Below are 20,122 nucleotides of genomic sequence, written 5' to 3'. Positions count from 1 at the left end.
GTTGCTGTTCTAATCTCCTGGCCGTTCTACCGAAATTCTCCGCCGACCTGCCACGGTCCAATTAACAAGCAGAAGTTCGCCTAACACCGGATATTCAAAGTCCTTTCGTAATACTTGCTGCCGCGAGTTCGGTGGACGCGTATTTGCTTAACTTCATTGATACGGGACAGCTTCCAAAGCAGCGTAGATCCATTTTTCCTTTTAAACGAGGAGTCATGTAATTATTGATTGATTTAGTGTAAAATTTTTACTTATATCTAAAATCTTGAATAACTATATATAAAAGAAATTAATGCTTCATAATTGAAATGAAATGATTTTTACGATCGACTAATTACGATAAATGAAATTGAAATTAATTTTCGTTCTTACTACTTTTATCAGTAATATTTTCATTCATTTCAGTTGTCGATCTTTCATCTCGTAAATCTGAAAGTTTGCGCAAGCTCGTTTCAATATCCGCGGCAAGTTAGCGGTCCCATCGGCGCTCGAATCGTTCCGGCAGCGAATCGGAATCTTGTTCAACGTTCCTGTTGACCCGTCCACGCCGGCCTAAATCAACAATTGCCTATTTATTCCGACGAGCATCGCTGTTTGCAATTAGATCTAATGTAAACGCGGTCTTGTATTTGTGAATGTGGAATTCTCCTAGGTTCGGCGCTCTGTTGTAATGCTTACAGTCCGCGGCTACCTATGTGCTCCCGCGTATGTAAATACACCGGACCAGCTTCCGTGTGCGGCCGCGTTAAAACCGGAAGTCGACGCGCGGAACCGAACGTGTCTTTGAACGAAGCCGCGAGAGAGAGAGAGAGAGAACCCATCGATACCCGAACCGTGACGTACACACGGGTGCGAGGGGAGGGGGAGAGAGAGAGAGAGACCGGACCAAATAACGCCGCCCGATGGAACTCTAATTAAATGCCGGTTACCGTGTCTAAAAACAACCCGTTTACGGTCATTGAACCGTCGTCCGATACCGTCGCGGCAATTCGAACACAGTTTTGTTTCTTTTTTTTCGCGTTGAAAATTGCAGTCATTTCGTCGATTGTGCCGGCGCTAAGTAGCCGTCGCGCGACGCGGCAATGTAACGGGCCGCGGTTGGCAGTCTATTAGGTTGTGTTGGAATTTCAACGATGACTGCCGATGGAAAATAGACCCAGCGAACTGTTTCATGGCCCTTTATGAGGGTGAGCCGTTGGCGACGAAGGCCCACGGATTTTTCTGTTCAAAAGCAGAAACCGGACCGTGAGCTTGCCACCTCGGATTAATACTACCACTGTATATATTTTTCTCTGTATATGTAGTTCTGTTATACGTCACTTATTCTACTGGATACGCGAATGTTCTGAAGTATTGAATTGAATTGAAAATAGAGTGTATTAAAGTTTTAATTCGAAACCTTTCAACAGGTTGTCCCATAAGTTTCTTCCGCGCCACGCTACGAGTGACTCCAAGTGGCTGTATTAATATAAATATGCAGGCTTGTCTCTTAGCCGTTCATGGCATCGGTTTCAGTCGTCCCAGAGCTCCTGTATGTACTTGTTAAGGTTATGCCAATCTTATATTACATAATATATGTATGCAATTGCTAAGCTTATATCAAGCTTATATATATCAAAATTATATTCGCAAAACAAACTAGAATCCCACACCTTGCCATTTCCCTCCATAATTATTAAAGTTAAGCCAACCTCATATTCTCGAAACAAAATGGCATTCCACTGTTCGCTATACTCCTTCTACAATTATTTAAAAAAATTAAAAATTCACCCCATTCTCCTCAAAATCTACTTATCTCTAAAATGCAAAGTGAATTCCACACTTAAGAAGGGTGCAAATAAGAATATACCATTTTCTACGCCAGGATGATGGAAAGCAAAAGTACGCCACTTTGAGATTAATAATATGCTAAGCGAGGAAATATATGGACGATGAGGGACCGTGAGAACGCGGAGGAACGAAGATCAAGAGACCGAAAGAAGTACGACGGAAATAGTAGGGCGAAGGGGGAGGGTTGCGAGGGGTGGTATCGAGGAGGCGAAGGAATTTAAATATCTAGGATACGCGAAGCAGTGGGGGTTGGGTCGGGGGCATTGGGTGTGATGTGTAAAGTAGATGAAGCATAGTTATGAGAGAGGTGAAGACGAGAGAAAAGAATGGCTACGGAGCACAGAGGGGGTGAGGGAGAGGGAGGGAGGGGTTGTTTAATTTACTCGCTGCGAACGTGGCGATCTCGTTCGAACGAAAACCGCGAGGGTGGAAATACTTGCGGGGAATATTTTCAGCGTTTCGGATTAGGATAAGGAACGGTCGAAGTGGTGTCATGGCGAGAGAGAGAGAAAAAGAGAGAGAGAGAGTGAGTGAAGGACTTGTGTGCTCGCGGAGAAATTGGAAGAGGGGAAGAGCAAAAGTAAATTGTCGAGAGAATGTTGCCGGGGATGGAGCGACGGACAAGGGGATAAGAGAGGAATCAGTGTGGAAAGAAAGGACGAAGTTTTATGAAGAGAATATACCGGGAGGGAGTGGTGTACAGAAATCGAGGGAGAGAAAAATAAGAATGGGTTTCTACGGCTGTGCTCCGCTTGGTTAGGGGGAAACGGACAGTGGGATATTAGTGCGGAAAAGTTGCTCGGAAATGGATCCCGATAAATTTACGTACCAGCTAGCTCGGCGAACGGAAAACTTTCGGTCGCCTTCCGGATTTTATTCTGTGCGTTACGCGTACTTCGGAAATTAACCCTCCGCCCTATAATGTAGTGCCAATCTTGTTACGAAAATTTCTGAACAATTATTATTATTAATGAGATCTAGTAAAATTAAATTTTATCTGTCTACCATTAATATTGAGAAATTAAAGCAGAGACTGTTGTATAACAAATATGAATTTTCTAACACAGGAATTTATTAATAACGAACAGCGGCTAGTCAATAACCTCAAAAATATTTTCCATAATTTTCAACACTTCTCCCTCGAAAAACAATTGTACCAAAAAATAAAGTCACAATTAGGAAAAATATCGAAAACGTAAATCTAATAATTATTAAAGAACAGATCCCGTTATTATTTCATCACGTTCGTCAGTCACGGCCACTAATTAAATTCGAGCATAATTTCGACGTTGTTATTATCACATATCGGATTTCATTTTGTCTATATTCGATACGCTGCGTACGCACACAACAGTCCCTCATCTACCTGCAGAAATATCTCGCGTCCGTGTCATACGTATTTCTGTTAAAAATACGCTGCTCCGACGAAGTTTGATTTATCCGAAAATACAAATAATCATGGTTTCCGATCGTAGCGGAGAAATCGGGGAAAAATATCGGCGGCGGTGCTCCGACGGTGCTTGATGAACAAGCGAGAGGAATTTTTCGAGTTTGACACACTTCTCTTTAAGGGTCGCTTTCACCCGCCGCCGCCGCCGCCGCCGGAACAGCCGTTTAGATAAAATTGATTTACAGATTTCCCGGAGTAGAGAACACGACCCTGCCGGGCATGATTTCTGTTTCGTCAATTTTCGTACGGGGTTTAACGAAATTACGGTGGACTCGGCGGAACGGGGTCAGAGGTCAAAGAGATCCGCGAGATGCCGGGATAAGCAAGGCGGAATATCGCGAAGACGGGCGAGACGATAAGGAACGGTAAAAACGGAGAGAGCGACAGGATCACAGACGAGAAGGAAAAAGCAACCGACGAGAACTCTTTAAACCCTTCCACTATGATTCCTTTCATGCTGCGTTTATTAGCACTTATTTGTCCTTAATATTTTCCTTAACTCCTTGCCGTCCCATTTTCTTTACCATTACTAGAATCTTTTCGAACGCACTGATTTTTTTTAGAAGAAAAAGGAATTTCATATTATATTTTTTCTTTTTTAAATAGTATTTTACGTCGCATCAAGTACACTTGCGGTTATATATTATATCTACTTGAATATTTAAATATTGGTGACGAGAGGATAAAATTGAATTCCTACTCGAAGGAGTGGGGGGGAATGAACATTAGCGAAAGGGGTTGAATAACGAAGAAAAGTATCCGAAACTGTTTCTCACTCGATCGATGTAAATGAGTTTTCTACGTAAAAGGCACCTGCTTTTAGCGTGCTCCCGGCGAAATTATGTTTGTATAGGTTATCGATTTTTCTTTGAAAGCCTCGAGCATTGTGCCTGTCGGGGTTTGTAAATAAAGCTCGGAACGTCCGCCCCCTTTCTTGCTGTGTCCATAAGCCCCCGACGGTGGTCTAAAGTATTCCCCGGAAGGAAATTCGTCCTAAAACCTGAAAAAACCATCGCCGGTTTTTATCCCGGCACCCCGGATCCGCTCTGCGAAACGGCGGCCGCTCTCTATCTCTCTCTCTCTCTTTCTCTCTCTCTTTTTCTCTCTCTCTTTCTCTCTCTGTCGCTCTCTGTCGCTCTGCGAAACCGGCGGCGCTGCCCTCTCTCTCTCTTTCTCTCTCTCTCTCTCTCTCTCTCTCTCTCTGTCTCTCTCTCTCTCTTTTTCTCTCTCTCACTGCCTCTCTCTCTCTCTATTTCTCTCTCTGTCTGTCTCTCTCTCTCTCTCTATTTCTCTCTCTCCGTATCCCGACGCGCGGCGAACAATGCCCGTGGATTCTCCCGGCGAGCAGGTGCATACTTGCGCGTAGAAAATACCTCGTCATAACTCGATTCCACCGTAATTGAAGCGTTTACTAATCCAATTTGTCCCATGGACGTGAACCCTAAAGTGCTTTCGATCGTGTCGTATACACGCCATGAATCATGTCACACCGGGGGCCCGGCCGTCGCTGATTCCTTTTGCTGTTTTCAATTACGCGGACGTCCGAAGATCGTCGGGAGGCCTTTAACGACCGATGCCAGACGTCGAATGCGTATAGTGTAGTACTCGCATAAATTGCTTTACTCTGCTCGCGAACTGGATCGTCCAAAGCAGGTTTCGATGACTTTGCGAACGGAATTGTTGAGAAAAGGGTAGTAAAATTGGAAACAGATATTTTTTTAAAGAATAATTAGGAAAAATTAACTTAGGGATAACAGCATGATATTTTTTGAGAGGTCATATTGAAAAAAGTGTTTGTGACCTCGATGATAAAATTTGGGTGCAGAGGTTTTGAGACGGTTCGACTTTTAAAATTAAAATTCCTTTTTTAGAACATGTTATCCAAGGATATGAAATAGATAGAAGATGAGCGATTGAAAATTAACTCTACAGTGCGCATTGATTGTTACTGTACAATACCTACTAAATTATTTAAAAATAAATTTCAAAAGAATTGGTTAAATTACATGGAAATGATTTTCAATGAGCGCGCACAGTCGATAGGGTGATTAAAAAATTGAAGTAGCAATTTTCGAAAGATCGTTAAATAATCCGTCGGACAGGTGACGCGTATCGAGGGAATAAAACGGTGACCCACTTACCCCCTCCCCCGTCGAAAACGTGAAAACTATTGAAAGTATGAATCGGTCTTAATTAAACAGCCCGGGGCTCGTGGTTAAGCAATTACGTCCGGTTACGCCCTCGCCGGTTTCGCACAGCAAATAAGCGAACAGCGGCCGTGGTTATTAACAATAACAGCCGGGGTTATTAACAATAACAAACAGGCGAATAACAGCGCGGAGAGGAGAATAATAATAAGAAGGCAGCTGGGAATCGTTGATCTTAACGCTGCAAACCTCCCCCCTCTCTCTCTCTCTCTCGCTCGCTCTCTCTCTCTCTCTTTCGCGCGAGTAAACAGAGCTTCCCTGCGTCATCTAGTAGCCAGTTACCGGGGCTATATGGGTTACAGCGGGTTCACTGAGGACCGAATCTGATTTGGGTTACGGTTACAATACCGTCGGGTTCACAAGCTACGGCACGTCCTCTTTTAATTCGATTCCGTTCGTGACGCGTTTCCGCTAACGTTTAGCGAAGGGGGCAACTTTGATTAGCTCGCGGAGCATAAAGTGTCGGCGCGGCCGAATTAGTATGCGGGGCTGCGTGCCCGTAAACGAAGGTTATCGGCGAGGGTCACTTTTACATCACCGACCCCGCACCGTTTCCCCCCACGTTTAAGCTTTCAATCTTGCCGTTAATTGTTATGTTGTACCATTGTTTGCAGCTCGGACGATTCGAATTCGTCTTGGTTTTATTCGTCCGTGATACGGATCGGTGGAAGGATAGTGCTGTTTATAAATTATTGGACGCTCGATAAATGCAAATTATGCTTTTGGAGATGCGATAAATGTTGTTGCATTAATTTGTAATAAAGCGTTAAGTAATGCGAAATATTATAATAATATTTTAAATAAATATTCCAATACTCCAATTTTCTCTGTATCAGATTATTTTCGCGATTGTTTTTTAATTCAACATTTTTGCGTGATTCCTCCAGTAATTTAAAATTGCTTTCAGAAGTTTGTACATTTAATTGAAGCAAAATTGATTGTCTGACTGCGATGAATAAAGAGAAGAAAAAGATGAGAGGAGACTGGCTGCACAGAACAATATTGTCAACGTGATTATAAAACTATTATATATACTACTATATTGTATATAATATCTATATGATATTTATAATAACTATAACAACGAATTGTTAATCTCAATTTCAATTTAATTAATTTCTAATCTTGCAACCAAATTAAAGAATCCTCTACTCTAATAAAACCTCCATAAACCACGCAATCTTATACAACAATTCCTAATAAAAATGTAAAATATTCCGGGTCGATGGAGACCCAGGTAAAACACAAGAGTGCTCCTAGGACTCCAGGTCCTCTAATAAATCCGCCGCGGAAGAAGTAAACCGATACGAAAAGTGGAGGGGAACAGGGACCAGCCGCCTTTAATAATTAGAGGAGCTAGAATGGCGTGTACCCTCGTTGGACCGCGGCCGGCGTGTACGTGTTGTTCTTGGACGGTTAATGATTACCCTTGATATCAAAAAGCTGTGTGTCCGTCAGAGCGCCGGAGCTGTTAGCGCGGCAAATTGCGTTTCGTGGCGCAAAGAGGGGTTGGGGGGATAAGAGAGGAGGAGGAGGACAGCAACGAACTTGCGAGATAAAACGCGGAAACTAAAGAGAGCCGAGGGGTGGTTGGCGCAGTCTTTGAAAAATAAAGAGAGGAGTTCTGTAAAAGGGAGACCGCAGGAAATTTCGCAAGAAATGAGAAATTCGCGTTGGAACTCGTTCGCCACTTTCCAATTTAGTTCCGCGCGCAACCGCTGAACAATGCCGTCGAAAAATATTAAATAAAAGAAAGGCGATACACCTGGTTACATTCAACCCCTTGCGCTATGATTTCTTTTGCGGTTAGGGTGATTAGTACTGAGCCATTTTTAATCATTTCTTCGACTTCTATATTTATTTATAGATATTAATAACGGTAATAATATTATATTATAATATATTATATATATGTATTATAAAATATACTATATATATGATTCAATATTTTACATTTTAATCATTATGATATTTACGATTATAGTTACAATCAAAATTGAAAGAAATACCTAAAATCCATATTTGTTAGGTTATGTGTCGCTACTCGTCTTTACAATGCAAAGGGGTTGAATCAGTTCCGCCATCGTCGAAATCCGTGCTATCCGTAATATTTTCACCGCGTTCCTCTAATATTCGACGAATCGTAAAACCGGGGCGCCGGCGAAGCTTCAAAGGAAACAAGAACGATACTTAATCGTGCTTAGGTGTCGGGCGTAAAGTTTCATGGACTTTCCGTTTCGCCCTGTTACAACGTCCCGTTCGATTTTACACTTTCCGGCACGCCCTTCGTTCGGGAAAACGCCGCGGCGCCGCTCTACCCTCCTCCGCCGATAAATCTCCGTTCATTCGCCGCTGATAAAGCTACGTGTTTCCGCGTAACGCTTGGGAATTGGTCATATTACGGAACGACTCGCCAGACTCGGACGTAAAAAATTCTTTCCGAGGCCGCGGTGTACACCGGTGATTCGACCGTCGGCAGGGCATTCGACGTGAAAATGTGCTCGTTCCATTATCCGAAGATCCCTTTGTTAAAACTGCTTCAATTGTTTAACCCTGCACTGTGCAATCCTTTTTGTAAAAATAGAAGACAGCGGGTGTAAAACATATATTTGAATTTGGAGGAAATAATGAGATTATTTTTAATATTTCTGTTTAAGGAAAAATATTAATGTGACTTTTTTACTATACTATATAGATTTACTAGATTTACTATACTATATAGATATCTTATATCTGTTAGAAAATATCATAGAAAAATTTAGTTGATTTTGGTGGACAAATATTATCCACCTAATCTTACCATAGATATACAAAATCCATAACCTAATAACCAATAATAATTTAGAAAGTTAATAACAATTTATCACTTCACATGCGACAATGTTACAGAAAAATAAAACTTTGCACAAGGTTGACCTAATTCAATGACCACCAACTATTAAATTCTATTATACACAGTATCGCACAACGAACGTTGCGCCGATTATTAAAAAACGACATGATCCCAAAGGATTAAAGGTATCAATTTAATTCCGTTGTTCCAGGACTTTGTCACCGGCCTCAGTATACTTTCTCGTGGTTCCATCGATGAGAAGCTGCGCTGGACGTTCTCCCTTTACGACATCAACGGCGACGGCTGTATCACGAGGGAAGAAATGACGGACATCGTGACAGCTGTGTACGAGCTGATGGGGAAGTTCGCCGATCCAAATTTGGACCATCAAGGCGTACGTGAGAAAGTCGATCGGATGTTTCAGGTACGAGCGCTGCGCGCGCGCGCGCGCGTTTTATTTTTCCCGAAAAATTCCCGCAGTTTTATTCCGGCAGTTTCGTTTTACCGCCGGCATCGGACGTATTTCGTTCGGAAACGGAACGTAACGGCGTTTTCCGAAACAATTTTTAAATACCCTTTTTAATCGAAGCTCTTTGAATCGGAATTGTCTTTGAAAAATTTAAATAAAATACAAAAAATACAACGTTGTAGTGTTTGTGGCATAAATGATGCTTCGCGCCGGTTTTTAAACGTATCTCGATATTTTTAAGACTGGTGAGAATATATTACATAATATATAGCGGTACTTTTAGAATAATTTCAAATGCTTTAAAAATAATCCTCAAAAATAAAATCACCTTTAAATAATGAAAAACTCGACTGAACGGGACGCGATGTTAAAATGATAAAAAAGTGCGGCAGTATTTTTATAACAATATCAGGTATTCCTGAAATAATCCGGAGCCGTAAAATTACCTTCCAAAAATTGTAACCTCGACTAAATAAAAAATTAATATACGTAATAATAGCGTGTTGGAAGCGAAAAATATAATTCGCAAAATTACAACGGAATTAAAATCATTTCTGAAAGCGATTTTAAACATTCTTGCGCTTCGGAGTTCAAAAATAAAACAACGCAAAATTGTATCAACATTTAAAGAGATAAATTATATATGTAACGCGTGCACAGCGGAATTTATTCCGCGCGTCGATCGACGGGGTGCGGTCGCTCACTTCGCGGAAAGAAAACGAGCTCGCCTCGCCTTCGATGACGACGGGGGAAAAAAGAAAACTCTTACCTTCTTATCGGCTATCGCATTGTTAGCCGCGAGATGACAATGTCGGCAACAGTGTATTCATACCCCATTGTTATCCACCCCCCGCGTCGACTAAAGGAAGATTCGATTCGTTCGACGGAGACAATTTGCGGAAATATCCCGCGCCTTCGCGGCCAGAAACGGCTCCCCTATTATCCTGCGTGCCTCTGCAGTGTCGTCTAGACGTGTCTGTGTGTGTGTGTGTGTGTGCCTAGATTTATGGTCGACCGGGATAACGTTATTTTTGACGTATCGATAAATCAAAGAAATAACGACGGCGACGCGGAATCGCCTACTTTCTAAGGGCGCGCGACAGCGGCGACGTTGTCCGACAATAAGCCGAGGAAAATGTCAACTATACAGTTTCTCTCTAATTTCGTTACAATTCTCGATGACTATAAATTATACTAATTATATGAATGTGCTATAAATATTATGTAATATAAATTTTCATTGTATAATACATTATTATATTATACTACCATTTTGTTTATTATATTACTATTATATTATATATAATACAATAATAATATATACTATATAATACACATATACATTTCATAGTATACAATATATTTTAACTAACGAAAATATTTCGCCAAAGAAGTTTCCCCAAATAACTATAGTGCTTAAAAGGATGAGTTAAATAGGACACAAGCTTTACTGTTCGATGAACAATAGCTTTAAAAATTCTCTTTTTCTTTCGATATCGTCGGAATCAGCAGTTTTAGGGGGAAGAATAATCGAATACTTTTCGCGGAGGCAATAGTCGATTCCGCAGTGTTGTACACGGTTAGCGAGGCTAATTTATGGGCCAATATCCTTGAACAAGGGAACCTCTCGTGCAACGTCCTGCGTAGCCTGCGTAAGGGAGGCTAAATCATGGGGTCAGCAGGCGTTGCACAAGCCGGAGACACCGCCTTAAATTTCTCCACCCCTGTAAATCCTCCCCCAACCGGAACAAGCAATTAGGGATTTTGAATTTAAACTCGCGTAAAATAGCATTTAACCCGACGACCGCCATTGTCCTTTTTTTAGGACAGAAATATGTATCGAAATTTATTAAGTATATAAAATATTGGAATCTATTGAAATTTATTAAATATATAATATAATGAAATGTATTGAAGTTTATTAAATATAAAATATATTGAAATGCATTGAAATTTATGAAATATTTAATATATCGAAATATATTAAAATTTATTAAATAAATAATATTAGGTCTTTTCATATCGGCCAAGGGCCAAAGTTTCAAAAATTGTTAAATAAATAATAATAATGGTAAATTCAGTGCAATTGAGCTCCAAATAAAATATCTATATACTTATTTTTATAATTTTATTGTTTTTTGAATTCCATCGAGTATCGACTAAAGCGGAAAAATTCTTTTTACCAGAAGAGAAAATAATATCGAAAATGCCGTCGGACGATTGCGAATGTTCTTATTTTGTCCACGTACCATTTCCTCGATAAAAAGCTACATTCGTACCGTACCAGGCAACAATGCAGCATTTTTGTAAAAGTCAACTCTTACCCCGGATCTCTTCATGCAATATGGACGATTGTTATTAATGGAACATCTACGAAACAGTTTCATAAACTGTCTCCGAACGCGATATTCCTCGTAAAATGATTACGCGGTCTCCTCGATAACTTCGCTATTACTAAAACCGATGCTAATGACTTCGCCAAGAGAGAGAGATAGATAGATAGAGAGAGAGAGAGAGAGAGACTGTGTTTTATCTGCGAAATGGTAATGACGCCGGCGGAAAGTCAGTTACTAATAGGACCGGGCGGAACTTTGTTCCTTTTAACGCGCGGGGAAAGTCCTCGAAAAACTGCAATAGAAAAGATTTTATGGAACTGAATATTCCGAAGTTGGTTCCCGCGGAAAATAAGATTTTATTCAATCCGGTTCTTGGGAATCTGCTCGAAACTCTCGACTTGCGCTAATAAACGATGCGACGCGGTTTGAACGAATTTTAACGACGCTACTGTGCTCCGCGTTGTCTTCGAATTTTAATTATTATTGGACTGCTGATGTTAAGAGATTTTTATACAGATTTTTATACAGATTTTCATACTAATTTTTATTCGGATTTTTATCACATTTATCTATTGCTAGGTTATAAATGTAAGGTAAAAAGAAAGTTTCCTTAACTGACAGAATATTCATTGTAAAAATAAATTAAAAATACTGCCAACACTCTGATTCTCTCTCTTCAAATAAAAAAATTTAATAAAAATAAAGCATTTCTTTTAGTCGAATTAAAATTGAAATCCGAGTCCTACGAAATTAATTAAATTGGCAATATTTTCACATTCCTTTAATTCTAATAAAATTAAAAACATATAATAGATCAGCGTGAAAAATGATTTGCAGCCAATAATTCCATCGGCCACATATGTACGATACGCCGTGCAAAGCGTTAAACAATATTAATTTATATGTCCATTATCTTGCATAAATGCATAAAGATACTTAATTTAATTATCGGATTCATTTCCATAAATTTCATTGCATACCAAAATTGGATCAACATTGACCAGGAGAGGAAGACATCTGTGCACAGCGACGACGAAATGACAGCCACGGGAAACATTGTTAACTTCTCTGTCGCGTTTCGTACAAGTAATAAAATAGTAGAAATTCGTCCAGTCGCCGACAAAAGAAGAACATAAGTAGCATAGTCGCGACACGGAATTGGCAATTTAAAGTTGGTCCCTTCGCGACGCTGAAGCAGAATACAAAGTTTAAAGTGGTCGCGATTTCATTCCACGCCGTTACGTTTCTTCGACGAGATATCGCAAACGGTGATACGTTTAGGCAATCGATGCGAACGGAGAGCGTTGCTCGCGGCGTCGGTTTTCACCTCGGTCGCTGCCGACGCGGCGCGCTTAATAAAACGATTAGGCGAAAACGGCGACGCATCGATCGGCTTTAATTAAGCAAAAAAAGAAACAAAGGAGAGAGATATATATTTCCGTGGATGCGTCATCGAACGCGATGCATCATCTTTTATAGACTTTTAATTAAAAGCACCTCGCGGCGGCGCGGACCGAGCGAAGAGAGAAAGAGAGGGAGAGAGAGAGCTTCGATAAAATCAGTTCCATTGTTTCTGAAAACCGTCCGCGAAACTTTAGAGAACCCTTCGTAACAATACGGTCAATACGTGTGGTCCGTATGGTACTTAGAAACAGGGTCGAGCACTTTCAGCCGTACGTAATTGTTACGTAATTTACTCTAGTAAATATCGAGGGTGTTTAGGACCGGTCTATATTGGGTCACGAATTGTATGTGCTATTATTTCGAGCACGCTTTCGCGTTGCTTTTTCTCCCTATTTTCACTTTATGTTCTTTCCTGTTGAAATTGATGCGGACGATATGAACGAAGACAGAGAAGTATTCGAGACTGAAATTATTGTAACTTAAGGATTAGAATCGAGTTAATCAAATATCGATTACTAGAATTTCTAGTCGGAAATCAAGGAATCTCTGAAGCACTTTTAAAGAAAAAATGTCTGCCGAGTGATTTAATTAAAATAAATGCGAAGAATAAGAGAGAGAAATTATTAATAATAATAAGAGAGAAATTGATTCTTACAACTCGTACCAACAGTATCATAATTTTTTTTAAACCTAAACGTTGTTAGCATAAAAATTATTTTGGTACAATTATAGGAAGTATAGAACTAGAAGCTATAGAACAATTTTAGTGATGTACCTCGAGTACAAAGGGTTACCTTCTGACGACAATATTTTATAAAATACAAAATCCTAATTCACTGTACAAGCGTCGGGTGATTAAAGGCAATAATGCTAAATAAATCAATAAATTTACTAGATATGCTAAATAATTAAATAAATTTACTAAACATGCTAAATGAAAATAAATAAATTTACTAAATATGCTAAATAATTAAATAAATTTACTAAACATGCTAAATAAATGAATAAATTTACTAGATATGCTAAACAATGAAATGAATTTACCAAATACGCTGAATAAATAAATTCGCTGCCGACGCGTCGCGAAGCTAAAACTGCAAAAACGAAGAATCGCGTCGGTCGCATAGCCGACGCATTGCGGAGAGCGGCGGCGACAGAGCGCGGTCTAACGTTCGGTTCTCTTGGTTGTCTTTGCAGAAAATGGACGGGAACAAGGACGGCGTGGTGACGCTGTCCGAGTTTTTGGAGGCGTGTCGAGCGGACCCGGACATCTCGACGAGTATGGCGGCATTGGACACGGCCTTCTGACACTCGGCACGTCCGCGATACACTCCATGGACCTGAAGTGGATCCGTCGGTTTGGGAATAAATCGCTCAACGTTGCCGCCACCTGGAAATAGGAGGCGGCAGCATTTCCACGAGAATGTTTCGCGCAGGTGTCCCCAGCGACGGGAAAAGACGAAGAGGAGGAGGAAGAATAAGAGGACGAAGATTCGGCAAAACCGGACGTCTCGAAAAGGAAACGAAATACCCCCCGGTTATTTTTCCTGTACGTCGTCGAAGGCGGCCGCACACGTTCGAACGCTCGCTCGCGAGAAAAAAAAAGGCGTCGAGACTCGACGAGCGAAAAGCGGGGACACGATTTCTTCGGCGCCGAAAGCTCGCGGGAAAACGATCGCGCTCTACCCCTTTTTCCCACCCCCGACCCCCCCTCCCGGAACCTTATATATATAGTTTGTAGCGTCGACGCGCGTGCCGCTAGATGCGGCCGGATTAAGAAAACAGAGAAAAAAACGACAAAAAAAAAAACACGCAGAGTACGCAAGAAATAAATAAAAAATAAAATAAACGATACTTCGTGATTGTTAGTAGTTAACGAGTGGAACCTGTTATGGGCCCGCGTGGTCCAGTAAGTAGATCATTTTTAAGGAACGCGCGCTACAAACGATGAATCGAACGAACGTCGCGATCTTAGAGGACGTGGCTGGGAGACACGGCCGATCCTGACGACGATTAGATAGAGCAGGGGTGTTGGTGTTTATCGTATGGGGGATAGAATGATTGTGGTGTGGCACGGCGCGTCCCGGAGCAGAATCAACCCTTTCGCGAAGGACACCGTCTCTGTATACTTGAAATCACTCGGTGCGTCACAGTGGCCGACGCTGTCTACTTATTTACCAGTTATTTATTAATTCGGATATTACGGAGACAAGATTATTAAAAAATAAATATATTAAAATAATTCAATTTTAATCGTTAGAATAAATACTGTCAAAATCGTAATTATATTATTTGATGTGAACATGAAGCAACGCGGAAAATGAGACACACAATTTATAGAACAGTGCGTGCCATGGTATATTGCAAGCGTATATTAGTGGCGAAGTATGTTGCGCCGTCGCGAAAGGGTTGAAAGAGACAGAGAGAGAAACGACCATTTTTCTGAGACAGCCGGCGGTTGTATTTTTCCGAAAAAAGCGTGTCGCTGCGATATTCAGGGAAGAAAACATGGGATACAACGTTTGTATGAACCCAACGATTGAGCTTAGCTTTCTACGATCTTTCGTTCCGTTTGTTTCGTCTGCTTAGAGAGAAAGAGAGATGGCGAAAGAAGGAATTAAAGGGAAAGAGAGAGAGAGGGAGAGAGAGGGATATATTATAGAGAGAGAGAGAGGCGATATCTCGGCAGAAAGAACGCAATCGCATCGGCCCTTCTTTTATACCGAGGTGACGCGATATCGAATACCTAGATTCTCGAAAGGCTTCCGTAACAATAATAACGTAGCTTACTTTTTTACGACGATCGTGTTTTTTACAAACGCTTGCCAGACGCTGAGAGGGCGCGAGCGATCGAAGAGCGCCGCGGGGGTGCACGCGCGCGTTGTTTAAGTTTCCCGCGTGACGGGGCGATCTTTCTCTCTTCTTTCGTTCATTTGATATCGCCGTCGTCGCAATCGGACAGAGAGATAGAGAGAGACGAAAAAGCAAGAGGAACGAGGAGAATGGCAACGTTGTGCGCGCTTGCTTCGTTCTGCGTCACGCGGAAGCCCGGCGCGAGCCGAATTTTCATTCACCCGTCCGCGGGTGCGCAGCTATTATACGATCGCGATAATAAACGGCAGAGGAAACGCAGTTCCAGGCACGATACCGGTGATTTCGTAGCTGCCGCGGACAACCCGGCGAGTTCTATGCTACTTTCAGTTGCACAACGAGAACAGTAGCGAGCGGAGATAGGTCACGTATTTCGACGCGACCAGGGGCTCTTTTAAGCCGTCGTTCGCTGGTTAAAACGGGTAGCGTTAATTTACGTAGGATTTCTAATGGTAAATAGAGAATCGGGCGCAAAGAAACACTTTACCGACCGGCTGGATGCACGAACGATTTTAATGGATGGCACGCCTAATTATATTATTCGTCGCTCTGAGATATATTGGCTTTACGATTGTCTAGCTGATCTTGATCCGGTTTCTTCGTTTCGTTCTGAAACGAACGCTTCGTTAACCCTTTCGGTACGAATGCCGGATATATTCGGCGTCCGGTATAAATAACAGAATTTTATTCAAGTATCTTTTAATACTAAAACTACGAGCAACACGTTTTGTTAAAAAGTATTGTCTTGGTAAGGTTATGTCAAGGTTTTTATTTAACGCTTAGAAAAATCATATAAAAGGAGGAGTTTATTGACGATATGCGTCACGGCGGAGAAAACTCTCGTACGGAAAGGGTTAATATTGTTTCTAAGGGGTCGATTTTTAAATTTTCGTTCAAAATTCCTCGAGAAAATCACTTCTCGAAATTTTCTGTAACTATCTTATTAAATGAATCTCCTGAAAATAAGTGATAAAAATTGTTAAAATTAGATTGGACAATTCTATAGAAAAATTAACGAGAAATCGCTTCGAAACTAACCCCATAGAGAAATTACGGGCAGAGAAACGTAAAATTGCGAAACCAAAGTTTCCTTATTTGGAACGTTGACGATGCAACGATTTCAAGCGATCGATTGATTTCACGAATTCCGGTGGATGCACGGTGGGTAAAGTGTTGATCGAGAACGAGTACGACAAATATTAGGGAGAGCGGGCGAGGGGACGAAGGACGAAGGTGTTATAGCGCGAGCCGTAGAAAGTATATCGTAAATCCTGCTAGTGCAGCCGGCCCGACGCTCGAGGGGCCCGGACTTTATTGTTTCTAGGACGTAAGCGAGTAGAGGTTAAGCGACATAATAGAAGTATTTATTTTTGTGACGGGTAAGCGAAGTATAATAATCGTGGTAAGATGGCGACACTAGCTTGTAAAGACTGCGTGCTGCTATAAAACGAGAAAGAAAGAGAGAAAGAAAGAGAGAAAAATAGAAAGAATGAAAGACAGAAAAATAGAAAGAAAGAAAGAAAGAAAAATGGAAAGAAAAATAGAAAGAGAAAAAACGAAAGAAAGAAAGAAAGAAAGAAAGAAAGAAAAATAGAAAGAAAGAAAGAGAACTACAAGGAAAGAAAGAAAGGGAAGACGAGCGAACGGAAAAGCGAGAAACGATAGTATTGGATCGCGCGGACGGTTTCTTGATTTTCTCCCATTCGTCCGATCGGATCGACCAGGACACACTACTACTCACGGTACCGAATTTTATTGTGATCACTGATTACGTGACACGTTGTGCGATGACTGGACCAAAGCATCCGCGCGACGAGCGACGACGACTCTCCAAATGTATTTAATCATTTCCATCACTGCCTACTTCCGATCGTAACTGTATAATAGGGTGCATCGCCTATAAACAAGACTTTAACGGTGCATCGAGAACAACACGTTCATGTCTGCCACCAGGGGTGACTAAATGCTATTCCACCGAGTGCTTATTGTCGGCGAGTCGTTACTTCGAGATACGTAAAACGGGGATACTGATGCATCCGTAATTTATCGAGGTGAGCTCAAATGGAAAGGAAAAGGAGCGGAAGAGAACGAGAGAGAACGAGAGGAAACGAGAGAAAAGGAAAAAGAACGAGAGTGAACGAGAGAAAACGACAGAGAACGAAAAAGAACGAAAAAGAACGAAAGAGAACGACAGAAAACGACAGAGAAGGGAGGACAAGAAAAACGAGAGATAAAGAGATAAAGAGAGAGAGATAGACACCAGTAAAAACCGAGATACCGGTATTTCTCCAATTTTTAGCAGCGCCTACCCTTACAATTAGAACATAAGTTTAACGTGTAAAACTGAGGCAAACGTCGGTGCTTGCCTCGCATCAACTCGATCACTACCGCATGTCTTTGAAGTTACTGGAATAAGTATAGAGAAGACAAAAGGAACGGGGTAATTGCGTTATCTAGTTATTTTCAATATCAACCAAATGTTAGATCTAGATATCGGTGACGACAAACAGGCACTTGATTCTACACGCACACACACACATCCTCCTACACTTGCGCGAGCAACACACATACACGCGGCTCTTGGTCGAGAATACTATAGATCTGACGCACAGCTTTTTAACGCGAATTATGACATAGTTATCTTCAATATAGTTGCTTTAAATGAGGAACGTTTGTAATTAACTTTTTATTTAGAAAAATATGTTCTCCCGGGGTTACATAAAATATCCGGGGGTAATGTAATATTAAATACTAAATATAATATTAAATATTAAAATTGATATTGAATATTAAAATTGATATCGAATATTAAAATTAATATTAAATAACATTAATGAAGATTATATTCTAATATTACATTTACATCAATATTACATTTGCTTAATTTTAGAGGGAAGTGACGAATTTTTGTCAATCTTTCGTCATAATATTTTCAAGTATTTTAGTATAAAAAACTGATAGAAAAACTGCTCCCTAAAATTTTTTGAAAAACTTCTAAAACACCGTGAACTGAATCGACAAAAAAAAAGAAATGTCTGCGATGAGAGAAAAATCGCATTTCTTTTATCTTTGACGCTGTGCGTTGGATTTATTCTAATCGCGACGTCGCCCACACACCAATAACCGCAACATACAGCGAATTATCTTATCTTGTAGCGTGTCTAGAACTTTACGTCGGTAAGATTCTGTATGTTAGAAGAGCATTCGCTAGTCGACGATCATCGAACAACGATCGCCGCGCGTTAAACGGAAGAAATTCTTATACGTACGTATATTTGACGTGTCACTTAGGGCGCTTTTGGAGAGAACGACGACAGAACGAGAACGACGATCCCTTAGGGAGGGAGGGAGGGAGGGGGTGGTGAGAACGGATCGCCGTCGATCGCGAGAACACGATTCAGCGGCTGGTCGCGCTCGCGCGACGGGTGTCGGAATCGCGATGATGGGGGAAAATTCGCGAGCGTAGAGAATACAATACAAATATATCACGAACAAAAAAAAAGAAGAAAGAAACTAATCCAGATGATAGAAGTTTTACCTTATTCCCGTGCAAGTCTACCGGACAAGAGTATTTTTCTGGAGTTTTTTCCAAAGGACCAGAACTCGTATTTTCTAAGGGAAATAAAAAAAAAAAATATCGAAAGCGTTCTTCTCTCTTAAGTTCATCGACGTAGACAATAAGAGGCAAATTCGAGATGACATTTGTATTTTGTCGGGCGCCGCGACGAACCGTGCCCGTGTCTGTCCCGTCTGCGTTATTGTATTGAAATAACGCGGCGAACGCGCGATCTCCGTTTTGGAAAAATTCTACGGTCGCGCGAAAAATCGCGTCTCTATAATGTCGTTATAAATTATCCGGCTGTATTGAACTGACAAAAATGCAGACATCGGCGCGGTAAAGTCGAGATTTTCATTCCGCGAATGCCAAGGAACTAGAGAGCAGCGTAGTCTTTGACGTAATTAATTGTAAATGGCGCGTGGAACAACGTGCACTTTAAAGAGAGAAAAAAAAACAGACTCGAGAAAATTGAAATCATTTTTAATCGATCAGAACTATTTTAACTCGAGCGATTCGTTGAGCAAGCAGGATGCGAAATATCGCAGCTGAAATTGTCGGGCCATAAATTATCGCGTGAACTCTTTGGAGCACGGACTATATATATAATATATATATAAATATATTTTTCATTTAGCTTGAACAAATTTCGAACACCGATATACGTAATGTCTTCGCGTCTGAGGTCAAAGATCTTTCATTATCTCGACAGAAATTATACAGGGTGAACTAAATGCAACGGGATGGTCCAGGAAGGACAAATCTAACACAAATTTTCGATATATTACGTGGAAAAAACGACGTTTGGAATATATACATAATATCTACGGCTTAGTGATATATCATACCCGACGAATTATTTCTCTGAATTATCACGGACAACGCAATGAATTAATGCTGAACCGGTTGATTTATGGCGACGAATAATTGATATTAATGGACCCCGGGAATTTTTATTTCTAGTCGAGCTGACGGATTTCTTTTTCTATAATTAGCGGCTGTTTTCACTTCGCGACGGTCATATAATCCGACCGCGTTAATAAATATTGCGCTATACATATTTGCCCACTGTTTAAACAACTAGTTATTTCATTGATTTGTTTAAAATTTCTATAATGTCCTGATTCTATAATTTTTATAATTTTCTATAATTTTCTATAATATTC

The 20,122-nt window shown here is 40.8% G+C and overlaps 1 protein-coding gene across 1 annotated transcript in view; it reads left to right on the top strand.

Moving 5' to 3' along the window:
- Positions 1-14,767, top strand: part of LOC144475538 (Kv channel-interacting protein 4) — a 41,841-nt gene extending 27,074 nt beyond the window's left edge. The window contains exons 6-7 of the mRNA XM_078191532.1: positions 8,532-8,744; positions 13,727-14,767. Coding sequence (XP_078047658.1) covers positions 8,532-8,744; positions 13,727-13,837 — 324 coding nt within the window. The 3' untranslated portion in view covers positions 13,838-14,767. The remainder of the gene's footprint in view (positions 1-8,531; positions 8,745-13,726) is intronic.
- Positions 14,768-20,122: the final 5,355 nt, after the last annotated feature.

Source organism: Augochlora pura, chromosome 10 (assembly GCF_028453695.1).
Source record: "Augochlora pura isolate Apur16 chromosome 10, APUR_v2.2.1, whole genome shotgun sequence".
Lineage (NCBI taxonomy): Eukaryota > Metazoa > Arthropoda > Insecta > Hymenoptera > Halictidae > Augochlora > Augochlora pura.
Note: the sequence above shows the minus strand (reverse complement) of the source record. Positions and strands in the feature narration are given on the sequence as shown.